Source organism: Meleagris gallopavo, chromosome 1, assembly GCF_905368555.1.
Source record: "Meleagris gallopavo chromosome 1, MGAL_WU_HG_1.1, whole genome shotgun sequence".
Lineage (NCBI taxonomy): Eukaryota > Metazoa > Chordata > Aves > Galliformes > Phasianidae > Meleagris > Meleagris gallopavo.
The window spans coordinates 71,370,777-71,398,026 of NC_139404.1; the positions used below are offsets into that span (position 1 = coordinate 71,370,777).

General features: G+C 44.2%; 1 protein-coding gene and 1 long non-coding RNA gene across 12 annotated transcripts in view; one reads left to right on the top strand and one right to left on the bottom strand.

Annotated features, from left to right (window-relative positions):
* Positions 1 to 283: 283 nt before the first annotated feature.
* LOC104912467 (cyclin-dependent kinase inhibitor 1-like) lies at positions 284 to 8,315 on the bottom strand. Of its 9 annotated transcripts, XM_085233559.1 has the most exons (6): positions 7,644 to 7,782; positions 6,263 to 7,553; positions 5,686 to 5,828; positions 5,423 to 5,574; positions 4,345 to 4,790; positions 284 to 1,331 (listed from the first exon to the last, which is right to left on the bottom strand). In XM_085233559.1, exons 4-6 carry the CDS (start codon positions 5,521 to 5,523, stop codon positions 1,204 to 1,206), a joined length of 675 nt encoding a protein of 224 aa, XP_085089685.1. In that variant the 5' UTR covers positions 5,524 to 5,574; positions 5,686 to 5,828; positions 6,263 to 7,553; positions 7,644 to 7,782; the 3' UTR covers positions 284 to 1,203. The 9 variants fall into 9 exon arrangements, with proteins under 9 accessions (XP_085089685.1, XP_085089691.1, XP_085089705.1 ...); XM_085233565.1 differs by lacking the exons at positions 6,263 to 7,553; positions 7,644 to 7,782 and adding an exon at positions 8,176 to 8,313; XM_085233579.1 differs by lacking the exon at positions 7,644 to 7,782 and having other exon boundaries at positions 4,345 to 4,787; positions 6,263 to 7,521.
* Positions 8,316 to 8,457: 142 nt separating this feature from the next.
* LOC146545403 (uncharacterized) overlaps positions 8,458 to 27,250 on the top strand; it is a 53,137-nt gene continuing 34,344 nt past the window's right edge. Inside the window, exon 1 of one of the 3 annotated variants that reach the window (XR_014885760.1) lies at positions 8,458 to 8,597. This is a non-coding gene — a long non-coding RNA (uncharacterized LOC146545403). The remainder of the gene's footprint in view (positions 8,598 to 27,250) is intronic. The other 2 variants (XR_014885764.1, XR_014885761.1) reach the window with 2 other exon arrangements.

A 27,250-nucleotide genomic window follows, 5' to 3' on the forward strand; every position in this document is an offset into this window, starting at 1 on the left:
AGAAGAAAAGTAGTATTCCACCACTGCACAATGTCCTAAAAAAGCTGACATTTACAAAGCTCTTACCAAATGTGTTCATTAAACATCATGTGCATCTTACGGCCATATGCAGCAGTATAATTTAGAGTGTATATTTTATAGGTTTCTTTTTCTGCTTTACCCGCTGATTATTATGTGCTGTAAAACCTCAGTTATCCAAACTAGTCAGGGGAATGAAAAAGGGAAATAAAAAGTAGGTGATGGAAAAGTCTGTTAATAAATGCCACAGAAAAAGCAGTCCACACAATGTCAAGAGGTGTTATTAATGCCCTTTCTCTTCTTACAAAAACATTGTTAGTATGAAAAAAGCACTAAAAGAAACTAAATAGTTTACCTCTTTTGTAGCACATTCTTACAAGCAGCAGGCATTTTTAAAAACTGTGGATGAACGCACAGCAAATTTTATCCTAATTTACACTGCAAATTCAAAGTCCTAGATGGAATAGCACAGCTGAAAATAACAGGTGAATTTTTACACAGCTGATAACAGGAATGACTTGAAAGATGCAAGAGTATGTCTGGAAACATGTACTCATAACAAGCTGAACTACCCAGTTCTTCCACGGTGGGCAGACATACAGAGTTAACACGGCTGCTGATATAAATGGAAACTTTCCCAAATAATTTCAGCTTTCTCCATTTACAATCCAGTAATACTTGGCACCCAACTGCTGTTACTTATGCTCTGGATAGCTGTAAGCACAAAATTTTGTACCTGATAAAAAACACAGATGTGCCTGGGAATTATTTTTAGTTGTCAGACCTGTAAAAATGAGATGGTGATATTTAATAAGTCACCCTGCTTTAAGGAAAAAAAAAAGGATATGCAAAGACATAATATAAAAAATCCCAACTGTACACTGACATGTCCAAGAACAGCATTACACGCATAGAGGTGCTGGTTTTTTTTAAGTGTTCATTATTTTCTCATGTCCAGTGATTTTTAGTGCACATTAAACTGCTAGCCTTCACCGAATCCTGTAGAGACCACATGCACTAACTAGTGTTTTTTAAGGCTAGTCATTTCTCACTGAAGTGTTTCCAGTTGATTTGGCCTGAACTCATTCCAACAAAAGTTTTTTGTACTTGTGAGATCCTGTCATCAGTGTACATCTTAGTGTGATGTCCTTAAGGGTCCAATCCTGCACATGAAGTTTTTCAATGCTAAGGAAACCCAGCAGATGCTTGTAGCCTCTCTGGTACAGAACAGTCCAGTGCTTGCTTTCGAGCAGTTGGCTTCTTTGCAGCAGCTTGTGTATTCGTCCTGATTCGCTTCTTTCCTGAGTAGTAATCTAGAGAATAACATGCAAACAGACAGAATTACAACTGTGATGCTAATAAGATGCTGCTTCAAAGAAATCTCTTGAATCTTGTTTTTGTCATTTAGACTCCTCTAAGGCTAGCGAATGGATAAAACTAATACTTTTAGTATGTTCCACATAAAACTGTGTAATACCAAGCAAAGCAAAGGAAATGTGCTGGCTTTTATCCAGTTTTGATCAAAAGACTCTCGGCTCTATTACACAAGATGAGCACTGTGACATTTCACTCCAGTTATTAGATCTACTGTTGCAGTGCTTTCCAGTCAGAAATAGTTATTCTTTCCTCCTTAAACATAAAAAAAAAAAAAAAAAAAAATCACCAAGAAGAAACATCTTTATGGACCACTTTATTTCTGCTTATTAGATCAAATGTGTATGCATAATACACTTAGTTGCATAAAATCTTGCACTGCAACTGAATTATAACTCATTCTTCACCCAGATAATAAGTACTTTAACTCAAGGAGAGAGCACTCCTTTTTCATACAGTCATGTGGTTGAGTTTGTTTTCAGGGGCAAATATAAGTCAATATTAACTACAGAACTACAAATACACCAAAGACACTAAACAGAGTCCATGGAAGTTGACTACTTTCACTGAGGGCCTCTGAAGAGCAGTTCCACTGGCATAAGCAACATACTGAGTAGGAATATCTTGCCTGCAGCCTATCAGTAGGAAAACCTGAGTGCAGGGACCTAGGAGGGAATAATTTCTGTTTAAATGTACTTTCCTAAATACCAGATTTCCTTTCATCCCCATTTTGTCCCATTCACCTTGCAGAAAATGGGCTTTAGAACTGTTTCTGAAGCATTACTAGCTAGTGAAAACGCTAGATTGTTAGGAATTTTTTCAGCCTTGACCTTTAAGCAACAGAGACTTAAAACCTCTCCAAGAGCAGCCTAGGTTTGAACCAGACTGACATAAGCCAACAAGTTAGGAAAAGAAGTGTAGAAGTGGTGTGGTTCACCAACCTTTGCTATTGAAGAAAAAAATAAAAAGAAAGGGAAAATATGAAAAAGACTTATAGCCTGTAGCTGATCTGGTTTTTGAACTTGAGGCTCTCCCAGAAAACAGTAGAACCAGACTGGGACCACGGTGAAAAAAATGGAGAAGTGTACATAAAAGGGGTGGGAGATAGAAGGAAAAACCTATCTTTTGTGTTGGTTAGCTCTCTGCATGTTTAAGGAGTCAACAGAGCAGGAAAACCTCTGCTCCTTCCACTCTGGAGGCACCAACATCCACAAAACCCCACAGCTGACTTTTAATATGCTGATATTTATCTAATGGCCCACAGCTGTCTTTTAAAGTCTAAATTAAACACACATTGTTGGACCTTAATGTAAAGCATTGCAGTGTTTTTGTTGACTGAAGGAGAATGCAGCTATGCAGATAACTGTGCTCAGATCCAACCTCAGAGTTTAGTGCTAAACAAACTTCATCAGACGATGGTAGAAGCTGGGGCAGAAGCAATGGGTCAGAGTGTATCAGTAGATATTACTTTCCCATAAAATTGTCTGAGTTTTGCCTAAATTACTTCAGTTGTATCCAGAAGTTTTCTGATGCTAGAGGGAAACTTCTAAAGCATAGTTCAGCTGGCAATATGAAGGCTGTAAGTTTTTGTGTCTATTTGTCTGCCTGTCACTCTGTGTGCAGAAATGAGAGAGAGCCTGATCTCCAAGCTTCACCAAGAAAGACAACTACAAACTATTTTCTTGGCCCAACAGACCCAGATTCCTTGGGGAGAAGAGTACTGATGTTAGACTAAATTGTTTTATCTTATGAAAATATATGTGGGAAAGTGTTAAACTGTGTAGCTGGTATTTTGGTTTCCATATCCCCTGTTGAAATGTTTCTTGCCTGGGGAAAACAAAACAGAAGAAAAATATCTCCTAGAAATATCTTCATAATTTACTCCCACACACCCAGTGAAAGATTTACAATTGAACAGCAGTTCCCTCAAACCATCACAACATTGTACTCTGAATTACTCTTTTGTACTCCTACCTGTAAATTATACTTAGTTAATTAGTTAATGGCTGTAAAGTGCTTTGGAGAAGAAAAGAGCACTCATTAAATATCACTGCGCAGTGTTCACTCTTCATTAATCTCCAATCTCACCCCGAACCTCTATCTACCAATTAAGTTACATATCCTCAAATAGCAAATTATTCTATTCCCTGATTTACTGTGATCAACATTGCTGTTCAGAAAGTGTTTCCTGAACCTTAGCTTCAATTATCTCCAAGGCTATTTCAAGCTGGTGTCTTACATCAAATTCCAAGAAGGAAATCTTTGGTCTAGGTCTAGAAAACTTCAGACTTGGATTAACAACATTCTCAAAAGGACATGGAAAATCTAATCTCTGGGATTAGATTTTTCAAACAAACTCAAATTCCTGTTGAGAACAGTAAAGGGGGGGGAGGGGAGGGAGAAATTTCCAAAAGATCTTGGTATGCAGGATACTGAAGACTTTCAAGAACCAAAAGCTCTTTTATGGATGCTGAAACTCCTTTGTTTTTACATCTGGCAGTAAGTTCTGCTCAGTGGCATTCGAAAACCTAGCCTCTTCTGCCACCTGGCCAAGTTTAACAATGATCTGCCCTTGCATTTCTCAGATGCCTTCGCTGAGAATAATATCCAAGCTGAAGTCAGAAGGTGAACTGATTCCTGCTTGAGAAATAACTCCACTGCTTTTCTCACACTGCCTGTCCAACCCTCCTAACCATCCCAATCAAGCGGTCACTACCTTACCGCTCTGACTCTGGTAGGTCCGAAAGGGACCCTGAGGGCCAGGAGGTGGTTGTGGCCCAGTACCTCTGAAAAACACATCACACACCCATTTATTCATATTTTATTTTCTTTCAGATGCTCCTTTAAAAGGCTGTATTTTTTTTTAAAGCAAGGCCAGTGCATGTTCCTGCCACAGAATCTCTTGTTTGGAACCAGGTTTGGTCATCAGAGTAATACCAAGGCCTCTCATACCTGTTAAAGATGTCTGTCTTCTTTTCTTTCCTTCTGGGACCTTCCCAGCTCCTGTTTGCTTGGAAGCCTTTGGTTTCTCTGCCAGTGCCGTCAGGGTCAACTGGTGAGCCTTTTCTTCCCTACACAAGGGCCGGTTCAGATGCCGCAGTGGCCTCCGTCTCTCTCTCACCACACAGCTGTGATAGAAGGTTGGCACCTCATGGCCCCCCAGCTCTTCCCACTGCAGGAATCCCTCCATTGGCACATCCTGTAGGAAATCGAAGTTCCACTTCTGCTGGGCCCCTTCGATGTTGCTGCGCAGCATGTGTTGGAATTCCCAGTGCAGCTGCTCATGGTCTACTGGGCCAAAGAGATTCCGCTGGGTGTGCACTATCTTCCCCAGCTGCCGCTCCATCTTTTCTCCCTGGTGCTGCTCTCTGGCGAGTGTACCCAGGAGCGATTCCCTGCTGAGGACAGAAAGACCATTATCTGTGTGTGGCAGTAAACCCAAATCTCTTTGATTCTGCTGTGGAGACTTCTGGCTTATTTTGGATGAAATTTATCCCACTATCTAGATCAGAGGGAAAATCCCCATTGATTTCTATAGGATTTGTCTGTGGCAGCAGCTTTGACAGGGAACAGGTAAAGCTGAAATGCCTTCACCTCTTCTGTGCATCCATATTCCAGTGTATCCCAAGCAAAGGTTTGCCCTATGGGGACAGCGCTGTACAAGGAAGTGGAGAACACTCCTCGGGGCAGTGACAGTTATTTTTCTTTGTTGTGCTTTGTTTACACTGCCTAGCAGTGAGCAGTCTTGTTTATAGGACTCAGACTCCTAGGAGCTGCTGTAGTATGAACGGTGGCAAAAGAGAGAACACAGAGGTGGGAGTTGAGAAAACTGCCAAGAGCATCTTTTTAAACAAAGGAAATGTACTGAAAAAGAGGATTTCTAGAACAAATAATGGAGGTGGCAAACAAGAAAGTATACAAACTAGCTTAGTTTTACAGTGGAGGCAATATTACTATCCCAACTACTCTAACCATTTATTTTACAGCATCAGCCAGTTAGAGGACAAGGATGACCAGAGGTATCACTTGCTTGTTGCCTGATACTTTTATTCCTATTTCCTGAAGCAAGTGCTTGAGAAATGTCCCAGTCCCATTCAACAGGATCTCATTTCTGGTATCAGCAAATCCCATTCAAGCACTGGGCAGGTCAGCATGTGGGCAAGAAAGGTTTGTATCTTCCCCCTGGTAGGTAAGGTGGAGACATAGCAATGATGAGGAAATAAATCAGGCATTTTGCAGATTTCAAAGACTAACAAGGGCTGGTACATACATTTACTGACTATGTTCACCTACTAATTTCTGCTCAAGTCCTCAACTTCTGAAAGAGCTTGAAAATAGATCTTCAGTGTCATTTAATTCTTTCTCTCTCTGCATCCCAAAGCTCAGTCCCTTCTCCAAAGCTGCAGATGCATTGCAGAGGACAGGCTAAGAAGAAACTTTAGAGAAACATTAGCAAACAGCCATGGTTTGGATCTGTTGCACTACTGAATTCTGAAGGGTATGAAGAATTTAGAGATTGAGCTAAGAGAGTTTAGCAACTATCTGCAGACCATACAGATAGTTAAAAATGGAGCAGCATAGCTTTTGCAGAGCCACACATATAGGCTTGGTCTCCAGCATCCCAAAGGGTGCTTCCACCGCAGTAGACACAAACCCAGATGCAATTTGTGTAAGCACCCTTCCCTATTATTTCTGCAGGTCTGCATCTAATCTAAGCAAACTCCAAGCACCCATTGCACTCATGCCCCAGTGCCTGTCACTTTGTGGCTACAGTATGAAGAGCTTGTCAGCAACAGGCTGCTGGTGGCATAGAGATTGTTTTGCACACCAATAGCAGCAAAAAGTTCAGGCAGTGAGGGGTAGCAGTTACCTCATTTCAGGTGGAAGCTGAGCCTCAGTTTTGCAGCTGATAATGCAGAGTAGCAGAGCTCCAGTGAGGCAGATGGGTTCTTGTATCCATTAGTGAACCTTATTCCTTGCCCCTAGTGGCTCTGAAATAGTGGACCACGGATGCATGGCTCATAGTCATTGGAAACTGATATTGGACCTCCAGGTGTAGGTTGCCCTTCTGGTGCGTGTATTTATTTCCAAATATGTGTGGTGCTTTGAAGGCTGATGGCTCCCAAATGCAGAGACAGGCACATGTGAGTGTTAGAACAGAAAGCAGTGGAGTTTCATGCAGGTGTCTCCCTGGCTCCAGCTGGCTCCTGTCAGTGCTACTGCATCATGCCACATTGTGACTATAACACCAGCAGATGCTCCTTGCTCCTATGTGGTCACAGCAAAGGCTTTGGGAAAGTACTTTCTCAAGAAGCATCTGAGTGCATGCTAACAAGAATAATCCTTGAGGAGGCATCCAGAATCCCAAAACTTAACATAAACTGTTCCCTGACTTGTGTGCAAACTTACCCTCAGCCATGGGGATGCTGAGCGGTGCTGGCTGTCACTACAACTAACAACAATCACACTGCTGCTGTGCTGCTTTTTCATCTGGTGCCAAGACCCCAGCAACCTAAACTAAGCTCATTGAAAGGCAATCCATTAGTCTCAGGAAGGCACAACCAGTGCTTTGAAGGAAACGTGCACTTTGAATTGCATTACAAATTGGCCTCTTGGAAGAGCCAATCAGGGCTAGGAAGAAAGGTGTTCATCAGACATTTGTGGCCTCCGCTATCTTTTTTCAAATTTATTTTAATAGCGCATATGAATGAACAAGGAGATAATCTGTCTTACTCTGTTCATGATTACAAGAACATGGGAAGAGCTGCTCCAGGGCAGACTATGAACCATGTGTCTTGTCTTTAGGGCTGTTTAATTCCAGGTGTTTCAAAAGAAGATAAAAAGCCTGCAGAGAGGATAATTATAGAATAACCTTTCCCTACAGAAAGTTTCCTCCTAATGCTCTTAATTATGTAATGAATCACACATGCTTATAACTCTTCTAAACTTACATCATGTGCATATGTGGACCGTTGCTGTTTCCATTACTCACAGTCACATCCAGGGTTAAATCCTGGCCCAGCTGCAGTTGGTGCAAGCTTACTGCCGCAGAGTTCAGATGCTTTTTGCAGGGCTCTTTCCAGGGCTGCACTATCACTATTCCCACATGCTGGTCTGAGCTGCAAGGCTGCATTAAACACCTGAAGAACCTCACTGAAACCCTTCAGAAATGCAGAAACATTATTGCTACGGCCTCGTTTCTTGATCCACGTTTACTGTGACACCCAATAAGCTGCCAGCGTTAAACCTACCCGTACAAGCGCTGCTCCTACAGGCAGGATGCGGGAAAGCTATAGGGAGCTCTCCGCTGGAAGTGGATGAGCTATGTTACGGACTAGCTTCAGAGGAAAGAAACACGAACTTCCTCAGGTGCTTGCTTCTTTGGTCATGCTTTCAGAGTACCAGAGAAGCGGTAGGTAGTATTTCCGGACTTCCCACGTACACACAATTTAAAAATATACAAGTCAACTAAAAGATGATAATTTGGGAATGGATGCTGTGGATTTATTTATTTATTTTTTTCCGTTCTTCCGATGAAGGTCTGTTTCTGTCCTAATTTTGACCCCGAACGAGCGTTGCCAGTAATGAATGTTGCCTTCCAGCACGACGCTTGCCTGCAGCAACTGCTCACACATCTCTATACAGACCCTGCTGCAGAAGGGCAGACATCCCGTCAGGATGCACAGGCAGCCCCGACCCCGCCACGGACGGCCCCTCTCCGCCACCGCAGCCTCCACCCGCTCCCTCCCGTCCCACCGCCGGTGATGGGCGGAGCTCACTTACATGCGGGGACACCCCGAGTGCTGCCCCCTGCGCTCTCCTTCGCGCGGCCCAGGGAAGGGGTGTCCCCGGCGGGATGGCGGCGGACGACGACGAAAGCAGCCAGGGTCGCAGGCTGCCGCCGGACTCGTACCGCGCCGCGGCGTAGCCCGGCTCCCGCCCTGCCCCGCCTCACGTGCCGCCGGGCAGGGCTGAGCTGAGCCGGGCCGGGCGCCTCGCCAGGCGGCTCCGCACGTGGCTCCGCAACGTGAGGGCCCCGCATGAGGGCCACGGGCGGCTCCGGTCAGCTCGGCAAGACCGTGGGGAGCCGGTCGGCCTCGGGCTGGCGGGGCTGCGTGTCTCGTGTGGGGAGGAGCGCGGGGCGGCTGCGAGACTGAGGAAAGCGTCATTGGAAAGTGGGTGTTTCTACTGTCAGAACTTCTCAGGTGAATGGGCAAAATGGGAATTCTTGCCCCCCAAGAATGAGGTGGCTGAAGACAGAGAGGCTGGGCTGTGAGGATGGGGATGCGGATCATGCTTGCACAGGATCACAACGTGGCTGAGGTTGGCGGGATCTCTGGGCCCATCTGTCCCAACCCCTGTTTGAGCAGGGCTGCCCAGAGCAGGGTGCCTAGTCCTGTGCCCAGGCAGCTTTTGAAGATCCTTGTGGAGAAGACTCCACAACCTCTCTGGGCAACCTTTGCCTGTGCTCTGTCATCCGCACAGCACAAAAGTGCTTCCTCATGTTCAGAGGGAACCTCTTGCGTGCTAGTTTGTGCCCATTGCCTCTTATCCTGGCACTGGTCCTCTGAAAAGAGCCTGGCTCGATCCCCTGTGCACCTTCTCTTCAGGTGTTTGTGGGTTTTGCTCAGATATCCCCGAGCCTTCTCCAGCCTGAACAGGCCCATCCCTCTCAGCCTCTTCTCACAGGAGAGGTGCTCCCAGACCTCAGTCACCTTTTGTGACTCTTTTTTTGGGGTGTGGGCAATAGTCAAGGTCAGGAGACTTGTGCCAACCTGTGCATCTGCTGTCTTTCTTGCTAAGGTGGCCGTATCTGTGAGGTGGCTGTTCTCAGCTGTCTAAACAAAAGGACCCTGAGAGATCAGCACGTGTTTATATATCATCGTGATAGATGATGTATTTTCCTGAGCTTTAAAAATATATAGCTTTTCATAGAAGGAAAGTGTTTTCCAGTTGCTCTCCAAAAATGTGTGAAGAAGGCTGAACAACCCCTCTGTGATAGGGTAGGCTTGCATTGTTTTCTGCATTTTTCAGCTTAGAAAACATAGGTGAAAGAGGTATGGCATTTTGTTAGCACTAGAGCACTTTGGTATTTCCATTTCTGCATTTGAAAGGTCTGCTTGTTTGTATTGCTCTGGGTTTCTGTACTGTTGTTCATGAGTTGGAAGAGAGATAGAAACTGGAGAAAAGTCATGATTTACTTCAATTCATTTACAAACCAGAAAAGCTATGATTTTCTTCAATTCTTTTACAAACCAGAAGGAATAGCGTTAATGATCAGACTGACTAAGCTAGAAAGTGTCAGGGGCAGATGTGAGGATGACTTTGAGCTGTTCCCATCAGTGTGTTCCACAGCTCTCATCAGCCTTCCTACCACTTTATGTCCCAACCTCCATACCAGTGTCCCATAACACCCATAGACATCCTGACCCACCACATGCTCCAGCCCACCAGCCTTAAGCCATTGTACCCAGCAAAGGGAACAATGCTGTGGTTGTGTTTCTACAGTAAGAAGGTAACAATTGGGTGAAACTACGAATGCAGAATACTCACATTTCAGCCCACCCACTCTTGGCCTGGGCTTTTAAAGAAGATGTGTTTTAAGCGTTTTTATAACTGTCTGTTTTGAGGCAACGTTGCTTTTTAATGTAGTCTAGATAGAGTAATTTCCTACAGAGGTAACAAAGCCATTTATGTCATTGTTTTGTTTGCTTTACAGACAGTTGAACACTTTGGAAACAGAATTCTGTTTTTTCTTAATGGATTTTTTGGAGGAGGACAGGGAGAAGTTGTAATTAATAATATGGTTTGTCTCATAACTGTATGTAGTCATGTACCTTATCTTAGGCACTTGGATGTGTTTGTGCCAAATGCTATGAATCATCCATTTAGCTGTTTGAAATCACTATCTGAGGTTTCCTAGGATTACAGAGGCGATTCATATTTAAACATCTCCTGATGGTGATCCTTATGGGATGGAGTTTAATGGGACCAAGTATTGGGTCCTGCACTTTTTCCATAACAGCCCCAGGCAACGTGACAGGCTTGGGGCAGAGTGGATGGAAGGCTGTGTGGAAGAAATGAACCTGGGGGTGTTGGTCGATGCTTGGCTGAACACGAGCCAGCAGTGTGCACAGGTGGCCAAGATGGCCAATGGCATCCTGGCTTGTATCAGAAATAGTGTTGCCAGCAGGAGAAGGGAGGTAATGACCCTCTGTACTCAGTTCTGGTGAGTCTGCACATCAAGTACCGTGTTCAGATTTGGGCCTCTCACTAGAAGAAAGATATTGAGGCCCTGGTGTGTGTCCAGAGAGGGCAATGAGGCTGGTGATGGGCCTGGAGTCTTATGAGGAATTGGGATATGTTAGTCTGGTGAAGTCAACGCTGTGGGGAGACCTTACTGCTCTCTGCAACTACGTGGAAGGAGGTTGTGGCAAGGTGGAAATCAGCCTCTTCTCCCAAGTAACTAACTGTAGGACTAGAGGGAATGGCCTCATATTGCATCAGTGGAGGTTCAGGTTGAATATTTGGAAAACTTTATTCTCTGAAAGAGCGGTCAGACACTGGAATGGGCTGCTCAGGAAGGTGGTTGAGTCACCATCCCTGGTGGTGGTGAAGAAATGTTTAGATTTTGTACTAAAGGACATGGTTTAGTGAGGAAATATTGGTGGTAGGTAGACATTTGAATTAGGTAATCCTTGAGTGATCACCTAACTTCAAACATTGGTGATTCTATGATTCATCCTCAAGATTTTGCTTTTGGTTTGCAGTGTTCTCCTTGCTGCAGGGGTTGTGCTCCAAAGGATTATTTTCCAAGTTGGATTTGCCATCCATTCTGACTTTCTGAGATCACTCATCTTTTGATGTCTCACACTCTGCAATTGATTCCCATATACAAATGTATGCATTTACAGTTTATCAGGAGGAGGAAAATACAGTGGGTGACGAATGGGCTTGTTGTAAAAAGAAGACCATATGTATGTTGCCCGTCTTTCTGTCTTGTACTTTTCACATCCTCCATGTCCTTTGATCCATCAGAATTTGTACTTTGGGAATCAATGCTGCCTGTAGAATACTAGATGGGAAACATGTTAAGGAAGGCAAGAGCACCGCTGTATTAGATCTTTGCAAAAGTACTTTTTTTTTCTCAGTTCTGGTTGTATTGTATTTTGCAGCTTCCTGAATTGATACATACCAACAAGAAGTAAATAAAAAATAAATACATTGTTTATATTTCTGGACTGGATGTGACAACTAGAACTAAAAACTGAGAAAAAAAAAAAAGAAGGATATTGGTGGTTTTGGTGAGAAAGAATTGTTAATGTAAGGCAGATATAGTAGATATGAAGCATGACATCATTGTTACTGTTACATCAGTTTTGGTCTCTGCAATGCCAAGGACTTGTGTTCTCTCCAACTTTTTGCCTCTCTGAGTGAACAAAAAGGCAAACTGCTGCTGTAGGTCAGAATCTCTAATGATGTGTGCCTTGAAAAATGCTATTGAGTAATTCCTATTTTCAGTTAACTTCATAAGTGGAAAGATAAATGGAGACAGAAGAGTCAATGCTGCAATATCTATTCACCTGTTCACTAGAGATTAATTTTCAAATAGGCTTAGGAATATTGACTAAATCATAAAACCCAGACATAAACACTGGAAAAATTAAGGACCAGACAATCATCCACACTCCATTTATCCTCTTATGCATTTAAAATATCATCACAGAAACTTGACCCTGTATGATTTTAAGAGCATAGGAAAACTCCAGATTTTTTCTCCCCTCCTTTGCTTCCTAAAGCAGGTTTTCCATTAATTTTCATATATGCAGTAACTCAGTAAATGAAACAGTGTAACCTTCTTATGAAAAAGCATAGCTGGAAGGCTCAGTTTTGGGTGAAAGGTAGGGAGAGCCCTCTCTGTACGGAGAAAAAAACTGTTTGTGAAAAGAAGTGGTGGTTTAGGTGTCTTCAGGTTGCAACATAATGACTGCTCGCGAGTAGGTCAGAGCCCCCAAATTGCAGTTCTTTATGTCCAGAGCTGCTTTGATGGGATAACCTTGCACTCTGACTGGATTCAGTATGGCAAGATGGAGAATGAGGAGGGCTGGGAGGGCAAGAAAAGTAGAAAAAGGATGTATTTCCTAAAGAGAAGTACGGTATCACCTATCTTATAGTTCTGTCAGCTCTGTGATCTTGCAGATTGACAGAGCCAGAGAGGAGTTAGTTCGTGCACCAGCAGCAAAGGCAGAGTCCATCACAGTCCTGCCTTGTTCCCTCCAGTCAGGCAGAATGTGCTGTCTGTATCAGGACAGCTGACAGGTAAATAAAGGTTAGTGTGCCAGAGAATTTGCTGTTTACTTCTAGGCTCTGGCCACAAGTCTTCCTCATCACTGTCTGTAAGAGGGATGTTTGGAGCTGCTCTGTGTTATTATCTGAATCAAATTTTTGGTGCTCAGTCTTCAGGCAGCCAGATTCAATCATCCTTTGCTTTTGGTCAAGTTTTTCTTATGTGACAAGCAGCAAGACTGCAAAACAAAGCTATGTAAATTGGTACTGTCCATCTGAAGAGAAGCTCTTTAGCTACGTTTTCTAATTTTATCCCAATATAGCCTTTAAGAGGCTCTTATTTTTAACTGTATTTCAGTGTTGTAATTCAGAATTCAACCCTCTGTTTAGGGTGAAAGCTACTATATGATGTTCCGAGTGTATTCTGGAAAGTGTTGCAGACTCCAGCAACTACAGAAGAAATGAATTTAAATAAGTTAGTTTTGTAAACAAAGCTTTTGGGTTGTCTGCAAGTCAAAACATTATGGTGGTCTGAAAAGTCAATATGTTCTTCACTAATCTACAGTGGTCACTTTTGGGCCAATAACATCAAGCAGTAGAAAGAGTGAAGTTTTGCTGTTGCTTGTCCTGTAGCCAGAGGCAGTCCACAGCTTCTGTCTGTTTCCTATCTGGCAGACAAATTTGATAGTGCATTTTCTACCTTTTTTTTCCACTCTCCCAAGGGTAGGAGACTTAAAGAGCTGGGAAGGCAAAAGGGTTCCACTCATTTTCTCCCATAAGGCCACTGCAACCAGTGCTCCCTAAACGTCAGAAGTGATGAATGTGCTTATTAAGGATCTGAGTCATTTGCCCACTCTTGTGCTCAGCAAGCTGATAAATGCACATGATCTGTGGCTAAAACTATGCATGCATAGAATGACCAGCTGGATGCTGTTGGATTAGGTTACATTACTGAGTTCTGTTTGCCTTCTGCACCGACGCTTTGATTTGGGCACTCTTCCTTTATTCAACTGCCAGTTTTCAGAAAACTTGTGAAAACATCATTTTCTTTGATATTTCTTCCCTTCTACCAAATGTGCGAATAGATTCCAAAGCTGTTCTACCAAATGTGCCGAAGCTGTTAGGGGACATTTGACAGAAGAGTAAATGAGTAAAAATCTCATATGCTTGGAGAACAGGCAAAAAATGGCAGCTTGTTAAGGATGTGACAAATGCAGTATGTTAGGGCTGTTATCTGCTCCCTATGCGTCCTTTTTCTACTTCATCCGGCATGCATTCTGAGCGTGAGCAAGACATGAAAAATAGGATGCAAGTTAGGGCACCTCAGTGTCTCTATAATATTTACCCGGAAGATCTGTGAGATTTGAGAAGAACAAAGGTGGCCAAAGTCTTCCTAGTGGAGACACAAGTGTTTGTCCTAGATCTTCTCATGAATTGGAATATGAATTTAGAATCATGCAATCACAGAATCCTTAGAGTTGGAGGGGCCTTTAAAGGTACCTAGTCCAACTCCCCTGCAGTGAACAGGGACATCCACAACTAAATCAGGCTGTCTGGGGCCTGGTCCAACCTTGCATTCAGTATCCAGGGATGGGGCATCCATCATCTCTCTCAGCAGCCTGTTCCTGTGCCTCACTACCCTCACTGTAAAAAGACATTTCCTTCTGTCTAACCTAAATCTACCCTCTTTAAGCTTCAAACCATTTCCCCTTATCCTGTTACAGCAGACCCTGCAAAAGACTCTGTCGCTTTCTTTCCTGTAGCTCACCTTTAGATATTAAAAGGCCACTATCAGATCACCTCGGAACCTTCTCTTCTCCAGGATGAACAGCTCCAGCTCTCTGAGCCTGTCTTCATAGGGAAGGTGTTCCACCTCTTGGATCATTTTTGTGGCCCTTCTCTGGACACTCTCCAACAAGTCCATGTCTCTCCTGTACTGAGAACTCCACATCTGGATGCAGTACTCCAGGTGAGGTTTCACCAGTGCAGAGTAGAAGGGTAGGATCACCTCTCTTGACCTGCTGGCTGTGATTCTTTTGATGCATTCCAAGATACGGTTGGCTTTTTGGACTGTAAGGGCACATTGCTGGTTCATGTCCAGCTTCTCATCTACTAGTACCACGAAGTACTTTTTGGCAGTGCTGTGCTCAATCCTTTCATCCCCCAGCTTGTATTGGTAGCAAGAGTTGCTGTGACCCAGGCGCAAGGCCTTGCACTTGGCTTTGTTGACACTCATGAGGTTCTCCTGGGCCCACTGCTCAAGTCTTCCTAGGTCTTTCTGGGTGATATCCCATCCCTCTGGTGTCATCAGCAAACTTGCTAAGGATGCACTTGACCCCACTGTCAGTGTCATTGATGAAGATATTAATGACTATTGGTCCAGCACTGACCCTTGTGGGACACCTCCAGACAGTGAGGCATTGAGCCCTACTCTCTGGGCTTGATCCTGCAGCCAGTTCTCTGTCCATCAATGATATGATATGATTTTACGATATGATTAATCAAACAGTCCACCCATCTAAACCACATCTTTCTAATTTGGAAATAAGGATCTTGTGTGGTACTGTGCCAAAGGCCTTACTGAAGTCCAGATGACGTCAGTGGCCCTTCCCTTGTCCATTGATGCAATACCACCACCATTTAGGCCACTAGGTTGGTCAAGAAGGATTTGCCCTTGGTGAAGCCATGCTGGTTCTCCTGTATCACCTCCCTGTCTTCCATGTACCTCAGCATAGCTTTCAGGAGGATCTGCTCCATGTTCTTTCCCATCACAGAAGTGAGACAGTTTGGTAGTTCCTGGGGTCATCTTTTTTACTGTTCTTAAAAATTGATGTGATGTTGCCTTTTTTTTTCCAGTCACCAGGGACTTCACCTGATTGCCACGACTTTTCAAATTCATTGAGAGTGGCTTGACAACTTCATCAGCTAACTTCTAGTGTATCAGTATAGTGTTGCCTATAGTTCATAAGCTTTAGTTTGCTTCCTGGTATGGCTATAGTGAGGTGCAGATTGGACTTTCTGAGGTGATGCCTTGCCGTGTTTTGGGGGGCCATGTGCCAAAGTCCATTTTTCCATTGGCTGTGAATGGGAGAGCATAGATTTTGGTGCTTTTCATGCAACACAGTCCTTCAGCCCTACCTTGGCAGGCTTTTCACCCTCAAACCAGTACATGCACTCATGCCATGCTCCAGGATGTGTAGCACTTGCCATTTTGAACTGAAAATATAAATAAATAATATATAAATAATAAATCAGTCAGGTCTTAAGACATACAGGGCTTGTTGGATACATGGGGTCGAAATGCTACCTGTGTGAGTATGTGCAGTATGTGTTGCTTAATCTCAGAACCTGAGAATGGTCCTTAACCCTATTTCAGTGTTGTACACATTGCCTGTGCTTCTCCACTCCTGTTTTGTTAAAATTTTCTATCTTAATTCAAAGTAAAATTAGTCTATTAAACTGTGATAATGGATTTGTAAGACTAAGGTGTGCTTTGCAGAACAGTTACCTGTAATAGTACCAAAAACTCTATCTAAACATTAATCAGATTAATTTTGACAACCTCAACAGCCAGATAATTTTTCAGTTATATAATAAAGTATGCATAGGGAAACTTAGGGCAGCACTAATTCTTTGAGTGAGGTTTTAAACTGTGGGAGATAAGAGAATGTGGTACATATGCTGCCAGTGCCCTCAAGGCAGAAGTTCACTCATCACACGAGGAAGGTGTGCTGTGTTCCAGGTTCCCTTGGAAAGGCATTTATTCAGTAAGGCTCTACAGCAGACGTATGTGAGTAGGCCTTACAAGTACTATGTGGAATGGAATGAAATGGTCCCCCACCTCATCCTTATCTCCAAATTGGAAAGATGTGGATTTGACAGGTGGACCACCCAGTGGATAAGGAATTGGTTGAAAGGATGCAGAACAAAGGGTGGTGATTGATGGTTCTTTTTCCAGGTGGAGGCTGGTAATGAGTGGTGTCTCCCAGGGAACTGTCTTTAAAGATATTTTTAACATCTTTATCAGTGACATCGATGATGGAATTGAGTGCACCCTCAGCAAGTTTGCTGATGACACCAAGCTGAGTGGTGCGGTTGACACGTTGAAGGAAGGGATGCCATTCAGAGGGACCTCAACAGACTTGAAAGCTGGGCCCAGGTGAATCTAATGAGGTTCAACACAGCAAAGTGCAAGGTTTTGCAGTTGGGACTGAGGAATCCTAGGCATCTATACAGACTGGGAGGAGCAATCCTCGAGAGCAGCCCTGCAGAGAAGGACCTGGGGGTCTTGATGGATGAAAAGCTTAATATGCTGCAGTGTGCTCTTGCGGTTCGGAAAGCAAATGGTATCCTGGGCTCCATCAGAAGAGGGGTGGCCAGCAGGGACAGGGAGGTGATTGTCCCTCTCTACTCTGCTCTTGTGAGGCCTCATCTGGAGTACTGCGTCCAGGTCTGGAGTCCCAGTACAAGAAAGACAGGGAGCCGTTGGAGAGGGTCCAGAGGAGAGCCATGAAGATGATCAGGGGACTGGAGCATCCCCTACGAAGACAGGCTGAGGGAGCTGGGCTTGTTCAGCCTGAAGAAGAGAAGGCTGTGGGGCGATCTCATTGCAGCCTTTCAGTACCTAAAGGGAGCCTACAGACAGGAGGGGAGTCAACTCTCTACAGGGATAGATAACGGGAGGACAAGGGGAAATGGTTTTAAGTTGAAGGAGGGAAGATTTAGGTTGGATGTCAGGGAAGTTCTTTACTATGAGAGTGGTGAGGTGCTGGAATGGGCTGCTCAGAGAGGCTGTGGATGCCCCATCCCTGGAAGTGTTTAAGGCCAGATGGGATGGGGCCCTGGGCAACCTGGTCTAGTATTAGATATGGAGGTTGGTGTCCCTGCATGTGGCAGGGGTGTTCGAGCTTGATGATCCTTGAGGTCCCTTCCAACCCAAGCCATTCTATGATTCTATGAAATATGCAATATCAATATAGGAGACTAAACCTGAGAAACATGGTAGTTCAAACTACTTCGGAGACCGTACTGCACTCTGTATGTCATTGTGAGTTGGATTATGCCTTTCGAGTGTCTGAGAATAAAAATGAATTCCCAAAGACAGCATGAATGTAATGGGCCAGTGTGAAAGATGTCGAAGGGGGAGAGGTACTTGGAAGCAGGTGACCTGCTGTTTTATTCAGCTAGGGACTGTGAGAGACAGAAGAGATCACTTGGGACCAATCTTTCTGATGCAATGGTCTGGCTGGCATTATTAGGTGGGGGCTATGGTGGCCAGTGTATGTGGTCACCTGGAGTCGGTCATGATGGTGAAGGAGGGAGTTCATAGCACTGAGCTTCATTTTGGTTTCTGTTTTTTGTTATTTTTTCCTAGTGGAAGCACTTGCTTTTGGTTAGTCAGAAGAGCAAGTGCGTCTGTAACCTTCCTGCCATCAAAGCTGCCCCATATCTGTCAAGGCTTTGAAGAAAGTTGGAGCTGTGTCAGAATCTTGGCCTTAGGCCTCCTTTTGAGGCCGGCAGTGATGTCAGTGGGAGAGGGTTTGGGCTAGCCCTGTTCAGTTTTGAAAAATCCCTCCTTCAATTTTGATCCTTCTCCAGGGATTTTGCTCATGAACAGGGCCAGGGGGTCTGCTTTCAGTCACCAAGCTGCATCTCTAGCTATGATTGGCTGGCATAAAACTTCGACATTCTTGAGGGCTGTGTGCTTCAGAGCAGTGCCTGATCATCAGCAGGTGAAAAAGCTGATATTTTCTTGTGTAATACTATGCAATTTAGTGCATGGTGGGTGTTTTATGTCTTCCTCTGGAGCATCTGGCTCTAGTCACTGTCTGAGATAGATGGTGGGCTAGATATAGCATCTATCTGCCCCAGTATTGCGGTGCCTATGCTCCTATCTCCCTTGTGGGCTTAAGTCCTGTGATATCCTTCCAGCTGGTAATATGCCCAGGACAGAATTTTAGCACCATCTGCCACTTGAAATGCTTACAGCCTCAATTATTGAAAATAAAGCTGTTTGAATGAAACAAGTGCTTGGAAATGAGCTGTCTCTCCTGGTCCGTTTCTCTTTGCTATCTTTCTGGGGATGGCAGAGTGTGCAGGAGAAAGGGAAGCATGAAGTGGGGAGGGAGGAGAGGACCTTGGTGAAGCCTGACCAGGGCACTAGTTCTTCCCCTTCTCCCTTCTCCTTGCTGAGGATACAGAAATGAACATTTATATCACGCAGGAGATGTTTACCACAAAACACCACGATAGTTTCAACTGCAAATGAGTTCTGAGGACCAGTTTCCCTTGGTATAAACGCAGCTATCCTCATTCCTTAACCCATCACCTGACACGTTGAAAGAGAAGGAGAGAGTCAAGAACCAAACGCAACATTAATTGGAATTGAACCTTTCTTGGGACTCTTTCATTTTTCCTTCAGTTTCCATGTTTCAGTTATTTACTTCATTTCTCCCAAACACCAGGAATGATAGCCCAGGCAATGGCCTGCAACATCACTCATAGGGCAGATATTCTTGTCTCCAGCACAAATGTTTAGTTCTGGTTAGTCTGCAGCCGAAGCAGTTAGCCAGTTGGCTGAACTTCCCTTGTGCTTTCATCAGGGTTTAAAGTGAACCCATGCTGTCAAGGGAGACGGCAGATATTTTATCCTTTTTTCACATTTATGTGCTCTGAAACAGCTCAACTGGGACAAGTTAAGTCTTGGGGGCATATACATTGCCACAGAAGTGTCGAGGAAGATTAAAAACAGACACAGAAGTTTGAAGGCTAGACTAACCCCAAGAAAATGCTAGAAGGGAAGCTTTTTTCTCAGTGCTAGGTAGAAGGAGATTAGAAACCATCCATGAGGACACTGTTGGCTGTTTTTTCATTCTGACAGCCTATGTGGAGATTGTAGTTTGGGTTTATGTGCTTTATAGTAAAAGAGATAGTTATAAGCATATTTTCCCCATTATAAAAAATAATTCAACTAACTTTTCAAGTGAAGAGGGGTCACAGCAGTGGTAGTGGTACCAGTCTATTGAGAAGATCATTAAAGAGGTTTATATTGGAGACAGCCTGGGCTTTAGTGACCATACCCACATTAAGTTCATGATATCAAGGAATGTGGGGCTGGCAAAGAGCAGAGTCAGGACCCTGAACTTCAGGAGCTTCTGGCTGTTTAAGGAATTGTCAATGAGATTCCTTGGAAAACTGTCCTTGGGGACAAAGGAATGGGACAGAGTTGGCAGCTCTGTTATATAAGGATGTCATCCTGACATGCAGAAATGGGATCAGGAAAACCAAGGTAGTTTTATATGGAACTGAACTTGGCATGGGATGTGAAAAATAACAAGAAGGGTTTCTTTAGATACATTGGACATGTCAGTTAAGCAAAGGAGGATGATAAATGAGAAGAGACAAGTGGCTTCAACAGACATGGAAAAGGCCGATGTACTCAATATGTTCTTTGCCTTCTCTTTACTGACAGTCAGGCTTCCCATGCCTCCCATGTCCCATCTCCTCTAGGCTGGGGTTGGAGGATTGGAATCCCTTCCCCTGTAAGAACAGAGCAAGACATACATCACCTCATGAGACTGAAGGATAGAAGTATATGGGGCCAGATGACATCCATCCCAGGGTCCTGAAGGAACTGGCTGATGTGGTTGCCAAGGTGCTCTCCATCATATTTGAAAAAGGGAGAAAGGGAGATCCAGAATCTCTTCTCTGACTGGAAAGATGATGGAGCAGATCATCCTGGAAGAGATGTAAATGCACATTCAAGAAGAGGAGGTGATCCAAGACAGCCAGTCCAACTTCACTGAGAGCAGATCATTCCTGACTGATCTAGTGGCCTTCTATGATGGAATGATGACATTGGTAGACAAAGGGAGGGCAACAGATGTCTGCTGCTTGGACTTGTGCAAGGCTTTTGACATGATCCCACACCATATCCTTATTTTTAAATTGGAGAGAGATGAAGGCTGGACTAGTTGGTGGATAAAGAGGTGATTGGATGGTCACAGCCAGAGGATTGTGGTCAACGGCTATTTGAGCAGATAGAGGTCGGTCGTGATTTGTGCCCCTCAGGAACTATCTTGGGAATAGTGCTCTTCAACATTTTAATTAATGAAATAGACAAGCAGTGTGTGTTTGCAGCCCAGAAGTTCAACTGTATCCTGGACTGAATCAAAAGGGAGGTGGCCAGCAGGCCAAGGGATATGATTATTCCCTCAGTCTCTTCCCTTGTAAGGTTCCATCTGGAGCACTGCATCCAGATCTGTGGCCGGCACAAGAAAGATGTGGAGCTGTTAGAACAGGTTTAGAGGAGGGCCTTGAAGGCGGTCAGAGGGCTGAAGCACCTCTCTTATGAAGAAAAGTTGAGGGAGCTGATCTTGTTTAACTTGAAGAGGGGAAAGCTCCAGGGAGACCTCATTGAGACCTTCCAGTATTTGAAGGGAGTTTATAAAGTGGAGGATGGTCTGATAGTGGTAGGACAAGGAGAAATGGTTTTAAACTAAAAGAGACGAGATTTAGGTTAGGTACTGGGAGGAGATTCTTCACTCAGAGGATGGTGAGACACTGGAATAGGTTGCCCAGAGAAGCTGTAGATGCCCCATCCTTGTAGGTGTTCAGGTTGGATGGGGCCCTGGTCAGCCTAATTTAGTGGGCAGTTCATGGTTCTGTTTTCCTCCAGGTCTTGGTGAGTTAATTGCTGTGGAGGGCTGTGGTGTGCTGTGGTCCAATGCTAGCAGCTTACTAGCGAGAATACAGATTTTCATCCATTCAGTCCTATGGACCTTATAAAGGGTGGGGAAAACTGTTGTCTCCATTTTGCTTTTATATGGTAGTTGAGAGGTAGCCAATAGAAAAGGTTTACTTGAAGTGGCAAGTCAGGGTCAGGAATAGGTTGACTCAGTCCTCTGGTATCTCATTTCAAATCCTTTCCCCTGGCTGGCAGTTCCTGCACTCCTGTGGGTGCTGTCTGACCCATCTGTTCAGGAAGGGCAGGTGGAGCACAGTTGGCGATGCGAGAGCACTCCCAGCACGTCAGGCAGTGCAGTGGGAAAAATATGATGCAGGGGCAAGCTGGGCTCAGGACCTAGATGTGATGCTGGAAACTTCCCACTTCCCTGTGGGTTAAGCAGTTAAACTGTTGTGCTGTTTCTTTCAACAATAAGCAAGGCATACATTGCAATTTATACCAAGTAAGGAAGTCTCTATAAAACATTCCCTAGATTTGAAGTAATCATGTTTTTCAATGGAATACAAAAAAAAAAATAAAAATAAAAATTGGCACACAACATCTTTTCTTAAGTCCAGGCAAGACACACACATTCATTTCCAGTAGCAGCACAAAGCGTTCTGACTGTAACTAGGTGAGAATGCTAAACAGACCCGGTTTCCCTGTTGGTGTCTGAAAACAGGGATAAATTCCTCAGCAGACAAGAGACAGATGGTGCAGACATTCCTACAATCCTGGCTTTCTGGCATCAGAAAGTTATGCAAATCCAAAGGTTCAAAGTGTGAAAGATTGTTAATTAATTGTTATCTCTATTGGGATGCTGTCATTCTTTGCCAGTGGCACAGAGGGCTTGCAGTAAGCTTAGCTCTAACAGGCAGGCAAAGCATTTCAGTGATAGCTTTAATTCATCCTTGGCTGAATGAATAATGCACTGTTTATCATGCAGAGTAAGGGAAGTGAGACTCTTGTTGTTCTAGATAGAGATAGACAAAAGGCCAGAGAAGAGGGTGCAGTTTTGGACAACTATTCTCTCCTGATGCACTTGAGCAGTTTGTGGGGGAATGTCTGAATTCAACACTGTCATGGGTTTGGTGTTTGTAGTGTTGCATGCTGCACTGAAGTGTGAGCAGCATGTCTATGCTGCCATGCATCACCATCAAATTGCTTCAGTACTGACCATCCAGGTCAGAGCAGCACACACATGGGCTGAAAGCTCTCCTTATTCATCCAATGACTGCTGCTGCATTGCTGTACTCCAGGGTTTCTTCCTTGGTCTGTAGTAGGAATCCCTATTGAAAATGAAGGGACTCAGGAAGCTGAGGGACAGATAAGGGGACACCCACAGCTTCTTGTTTGACATGAAGGGGCCACAGTGGTGAATATGAGCAAGTTGTTTAAATGAAGTTAAGCTGGTGTGTGGAGTGGAAGGCTGCTTGGTGGGGACGATGGTAGACTGGAAGAGGACCTGTGAAAGAAAGATCACAGATGGAAAGTGGGAGTAAAGATAGGAAAGCTGGTTGTCTTGTAGAGAAACTGGGAGATGAGGGGAGAATGTTAGCTAGCTGGGAAGAAAGGGCCCAGATCAAAGAACTCAAAATAAGGAAGGGAAAAAACAAGACAGTGCAGGAAGGGAATCATTTGTAATGGTTTGGAAAGATTTATCTGTCCAAGGAGCACAGCTCCTCAAAGGAACTGATTCTCCTCTGCTGACAAGAAGTCTCTGAAACCTGAGAGCAATGTGTCCTGTATGGTTGTAGAACAGAGATATCTTTTTCAGCTATCTGATGTTAGCTCAGGTGAGAAGTATCCTGTGCATCAGTGTTTCTGATGAGCCTGTATGACCTGGATTTGCCAAACCCTGCTGTCTTAGACTGTCACCTCTTAACTGTACCAGTTGTGACATTTACATAGATAGAGTTTTATGTAGCTGTCAGCAGTTCTGTTAATTTGGATTTAGTCAATTCTGGATCCAAGACCATTCAACATCTTCATTAATGACCAAGATAATGGGCACAGTGCATTCTCAACAACTGTGCAGATGATGCAAAACTGTGAGGGGTGATGTGTACACCAGTGGGTGTACACTTCCAGAGAGACCTTAGCAGTCTGTAGAAATGGCCTGACAGGAACCTCATGTAGTTCAACAAGGTGAAATGCAAAGTTGGGAAGGAGCAACTCCTGGGAAGAAGTACCAAGACATGCTGGGGGCACTCAACTGGAAAGCAGCTTGGCAGGGAAGGACCTGGGGGCCCTGACTGAAATCAAGTGGAACATGAGCCAGCAGTGAGCTTTTGTGTCTAGGAAGGCCAATGGCATTCTGAGCTGTGTCAGGCAAAGTGCTGCCAGCAAGTCAATAGAGGTAATCTTTCCGCTCAGCACTGGTGAGACCACAGCTGGCATGCTTTGTCCAGTTCTGGGCTCCTCTGTACAAGAGAAACATGGATAGAGTCCGGTGGAGGACTAATAAGCTGATGAAGTGAGTGGAGAACTCCCAGTTGTTTCTAAACCACTCCTTTGAGGAGCCGTTTAGAAAGTTAGGACTATTCAGCCTGGAGAAGAAAAGGCTCAGGAGGAATTTTATCAATGTGTACAAAAACCTGAAGGAAGGGTGTACAGAGAATGGAGCCAAGGTCTTTTCAGTGGTACTCATTGCCAGGACAAGAGGCAATGGAAACAAAGTGGCGCACAGGATGTTCACTCTGAACACTAGGAAGCACTTTTTTGCAATGCAGGTGACAGAGCATTGGCACAGGTTGTGGAGTCTCTTCCCTGGAGATCTTCAGAAACTGACTGAACTTGGGCCTGGGTGTCCCTGCTCTAGGTGTCCCTGCTCAGGGTGTCCTTGCTTGAGCAGAGATCAAAGCAGGTGGACTCAGAGGGCCTGCCAACTTCAGCCATCCTGTGATTATGTGGTTTCTGGGGTTTCCTCCCTTCACATACTGCTCATATATTCTTAATTTACATGGTCTTGCTCCATTGCATGTTTTACCAGCTGGTCCTCTCCTCCCTTTTTTTCCATAGTTTGACGTGGTAGACTGAAGTACCTGAGAGCCCCTGAGGAGAATTCTTGAGTGTGCAAATAATTGAGCACCAGCGAATGCAAGTGAATGTTTTCAGTTGCTTCTTGGTGTGGTCAGCAGTGGTTCTGGAAAGACGTGTTATATATCTGTGCTGACTGATAAAACAGGATCCAGTCCTGCTAAGCAGTGTATCTGGAAAAACGTTAATCAAACAAACCAGACAGTCAGTTTCAGTGACTTACAAAGGATTCTGAAATGGTTTCAGTACATATTTTTCATTATCAAAAGGATTACATAAATTATTTGATTCTCTCAGGAATTATATTGTAATTTCCCCCTTAACTGATTTGAAACGAGCTTTTCTCCCATTTTTCACTAGTTTAGCTTTTTGCTAGTCTGCATGCATTTTTTACAGTGTTCCAAAATACCAAACATTTATATGTGGCTCCCCAAATGGAGATTATGGGACGGGGGAAAAAGTAGAAGAAGAAACTACACTTTTTGTTTTATCAGTTCTGCCTCTAATGCTGGAGGCTTCTTTTCCTCCATAAGAAGGCAAAGTCAGATTTGCTTATCTTAGGGATCTTAAATGTGTTGTGTTTCAGTTGCCTGTAGGCAAGAGACCTCACCCACTTGGTGCTGTGCTGAGCCCAGGCTTGAGCTTACTGACCTTCCTGGAGCCTGATGACTGTTGCTCCACTAGAGCCTTTACAGCATCAAAACATTGGCTCGTTTGCCACCTTCTCCCTCCCACCCTATAAATGAGGATTGTGGTTTACTGCTGTGCATCAGTTTTGTGCAATGTGACTGCTGCATCACATGTCAGAGTTGTTTTCTTAGTTATTTCCCTCCATGTCCTGAAAGCTTTTCATTCGTCATCTGGGGGAGACAAAAAGTACCCAAACTCTCTGTATTCATATTCTCATGGTGAATTTTCCTAACTGGATTTATTTAGATACAGGCTTTGGATCTGTGCTTAAATTTTTGCAGTCATGAACAGCCAGATCGGGAAATCATTATTTGTTAAAGAAAACCAGGTCATTTGGGCTTCCAGGTTTGTGGCTCACTTCATTTCCTGGCAGACTGTGTAGCATTCAGCTTTGGCTCTGCAGTGTGAGCCCTGCATTTCTGGAAATTTGGGTCACTTACTTCTAGGGGGTCAAGAAACAGATTTAGATTACTGCTTTCTATCTTTCTAAGTTTAAAAAAATCTCTCTTTGTTTCTTACGTGGAGCTCCTGACACCAAGCAGTCCCTACTATTTGTAGTAAAATCTTAAAAATAGGTTAAAAAACCTGGAGGTCCCCTTAAAGTTACTTGGAAAATCCAGAGTGTCTAAACTGAATTCTTATTATCACTCTTGTGATCCTTGACTGGCCTTTCGCGTGAACCTGTGGAAGATTAATCTTCATGTTATTTTGCATGTACTTATATGATCCCCTGATGCTATTTCAAGAGTTGGGGCTTGATATGGCGTTTTTAGCTGAAGACCATGTGTTAGAAGTAAACTTCTTGTTAGTCAAAGCTCTTCTCTGTTTCCTGTTTTCCTCCCAAGCCTTCAGTGACCATTTTGCTAGAGAAGCTAATGTACAGAGATGCAGACACCCAGCCCTAGCACTGGTTCTAAACTCTGCCCAGATCCTTATTCACCTTCCCTCTGTGCTATTCTAGGCTTTTATAGGTGGATGTTCACTAGAAATGCTATACACAGTGTGTAAGGGGGGGTTGGGCTGCATGAACCAGAGCCCTGATAGTCCCTGGCTCAGTTGTATGGTGGTGTCCGACTCAGGCTTGTTTTGATAGTCCCAATCATGGATCTCAAAGCAACTGGAACTTCTTTCCCCTATAAGGCACTGTGTATTAGGCACCACTTGCAGTGGTGTTAGTCTGTTCTAGTTGTTGCTATTATTAGTGCTGTGACTGTCCCACAAGGTGATCGGCTCATGTCTGAGTCCTAGCAGATGGCTGGCTTGGCTCTCAGAGGTGACTTGCTTTCCCAACAGGCACTTCTAAAGAAGTGCTGGGAAAACAACACCATGGTTTGTGGGGCTTCAGTCTGGGATCAGGAAAGAAAGCACATTCACAGCATCCTTTCTTCCTTTGTTAATTCTCATATGGATGCCACAATGCATAGGTTCAACTCTGTCAGAACTAATTGGGTTGGTTCTTCTTCTTGTTGTCCTATATTTTTCCATAGGTATCCTGAGTCTCTTTCCCCTGTCAGTACTTAGACACTGCTTTTCAGCCCTATGCTGTAAATGGGGTTTTAACCTCCCACCTGTCTGGAGTCTCCCCTGACTTGGTACTGGCTTCACAAACACCCTACTCAAAGTACTGAGGTTTCAAAATAAACAGCAAAAGGAGGAAATTCATTTCTATGTGGTGAAATTTGCCATTGTTTTTGGTTACCTTGGAACAGATTATCCCCACCACTGGTTAACACTGCCACAGATTTCCAGGCTTCCCCCCACCCCATGCTGATGCTCTTCTCTCCCTGCATCCTCCCTCATTTTCTCCTGTCCTCGTGGTCCTCCTATCAGTCACAGGATGGGACCAAATGGTTTTATACAATGGCTCAGAGCACTTTATGCTCTCCCTTGGGTGATACGTGCTCAGGTGGTGGCCCCACCATAGAGGTAGGTGTTCTTCTTCAACCTCCCATTGCATCATGTTGGCTGCGTTTAGCCCCGTCTTCCCCTCTCATTGCCCAGATGATTAGTGAGGTCTGTCTGAAGGATAGGAGTGCCAACTGTCTCTTAAAACAGAGTTGTGCTCTCTTAAAACTCATGTGGTAGGGGAAAGGGGGGAAAGAAATCCAACAGTACTTC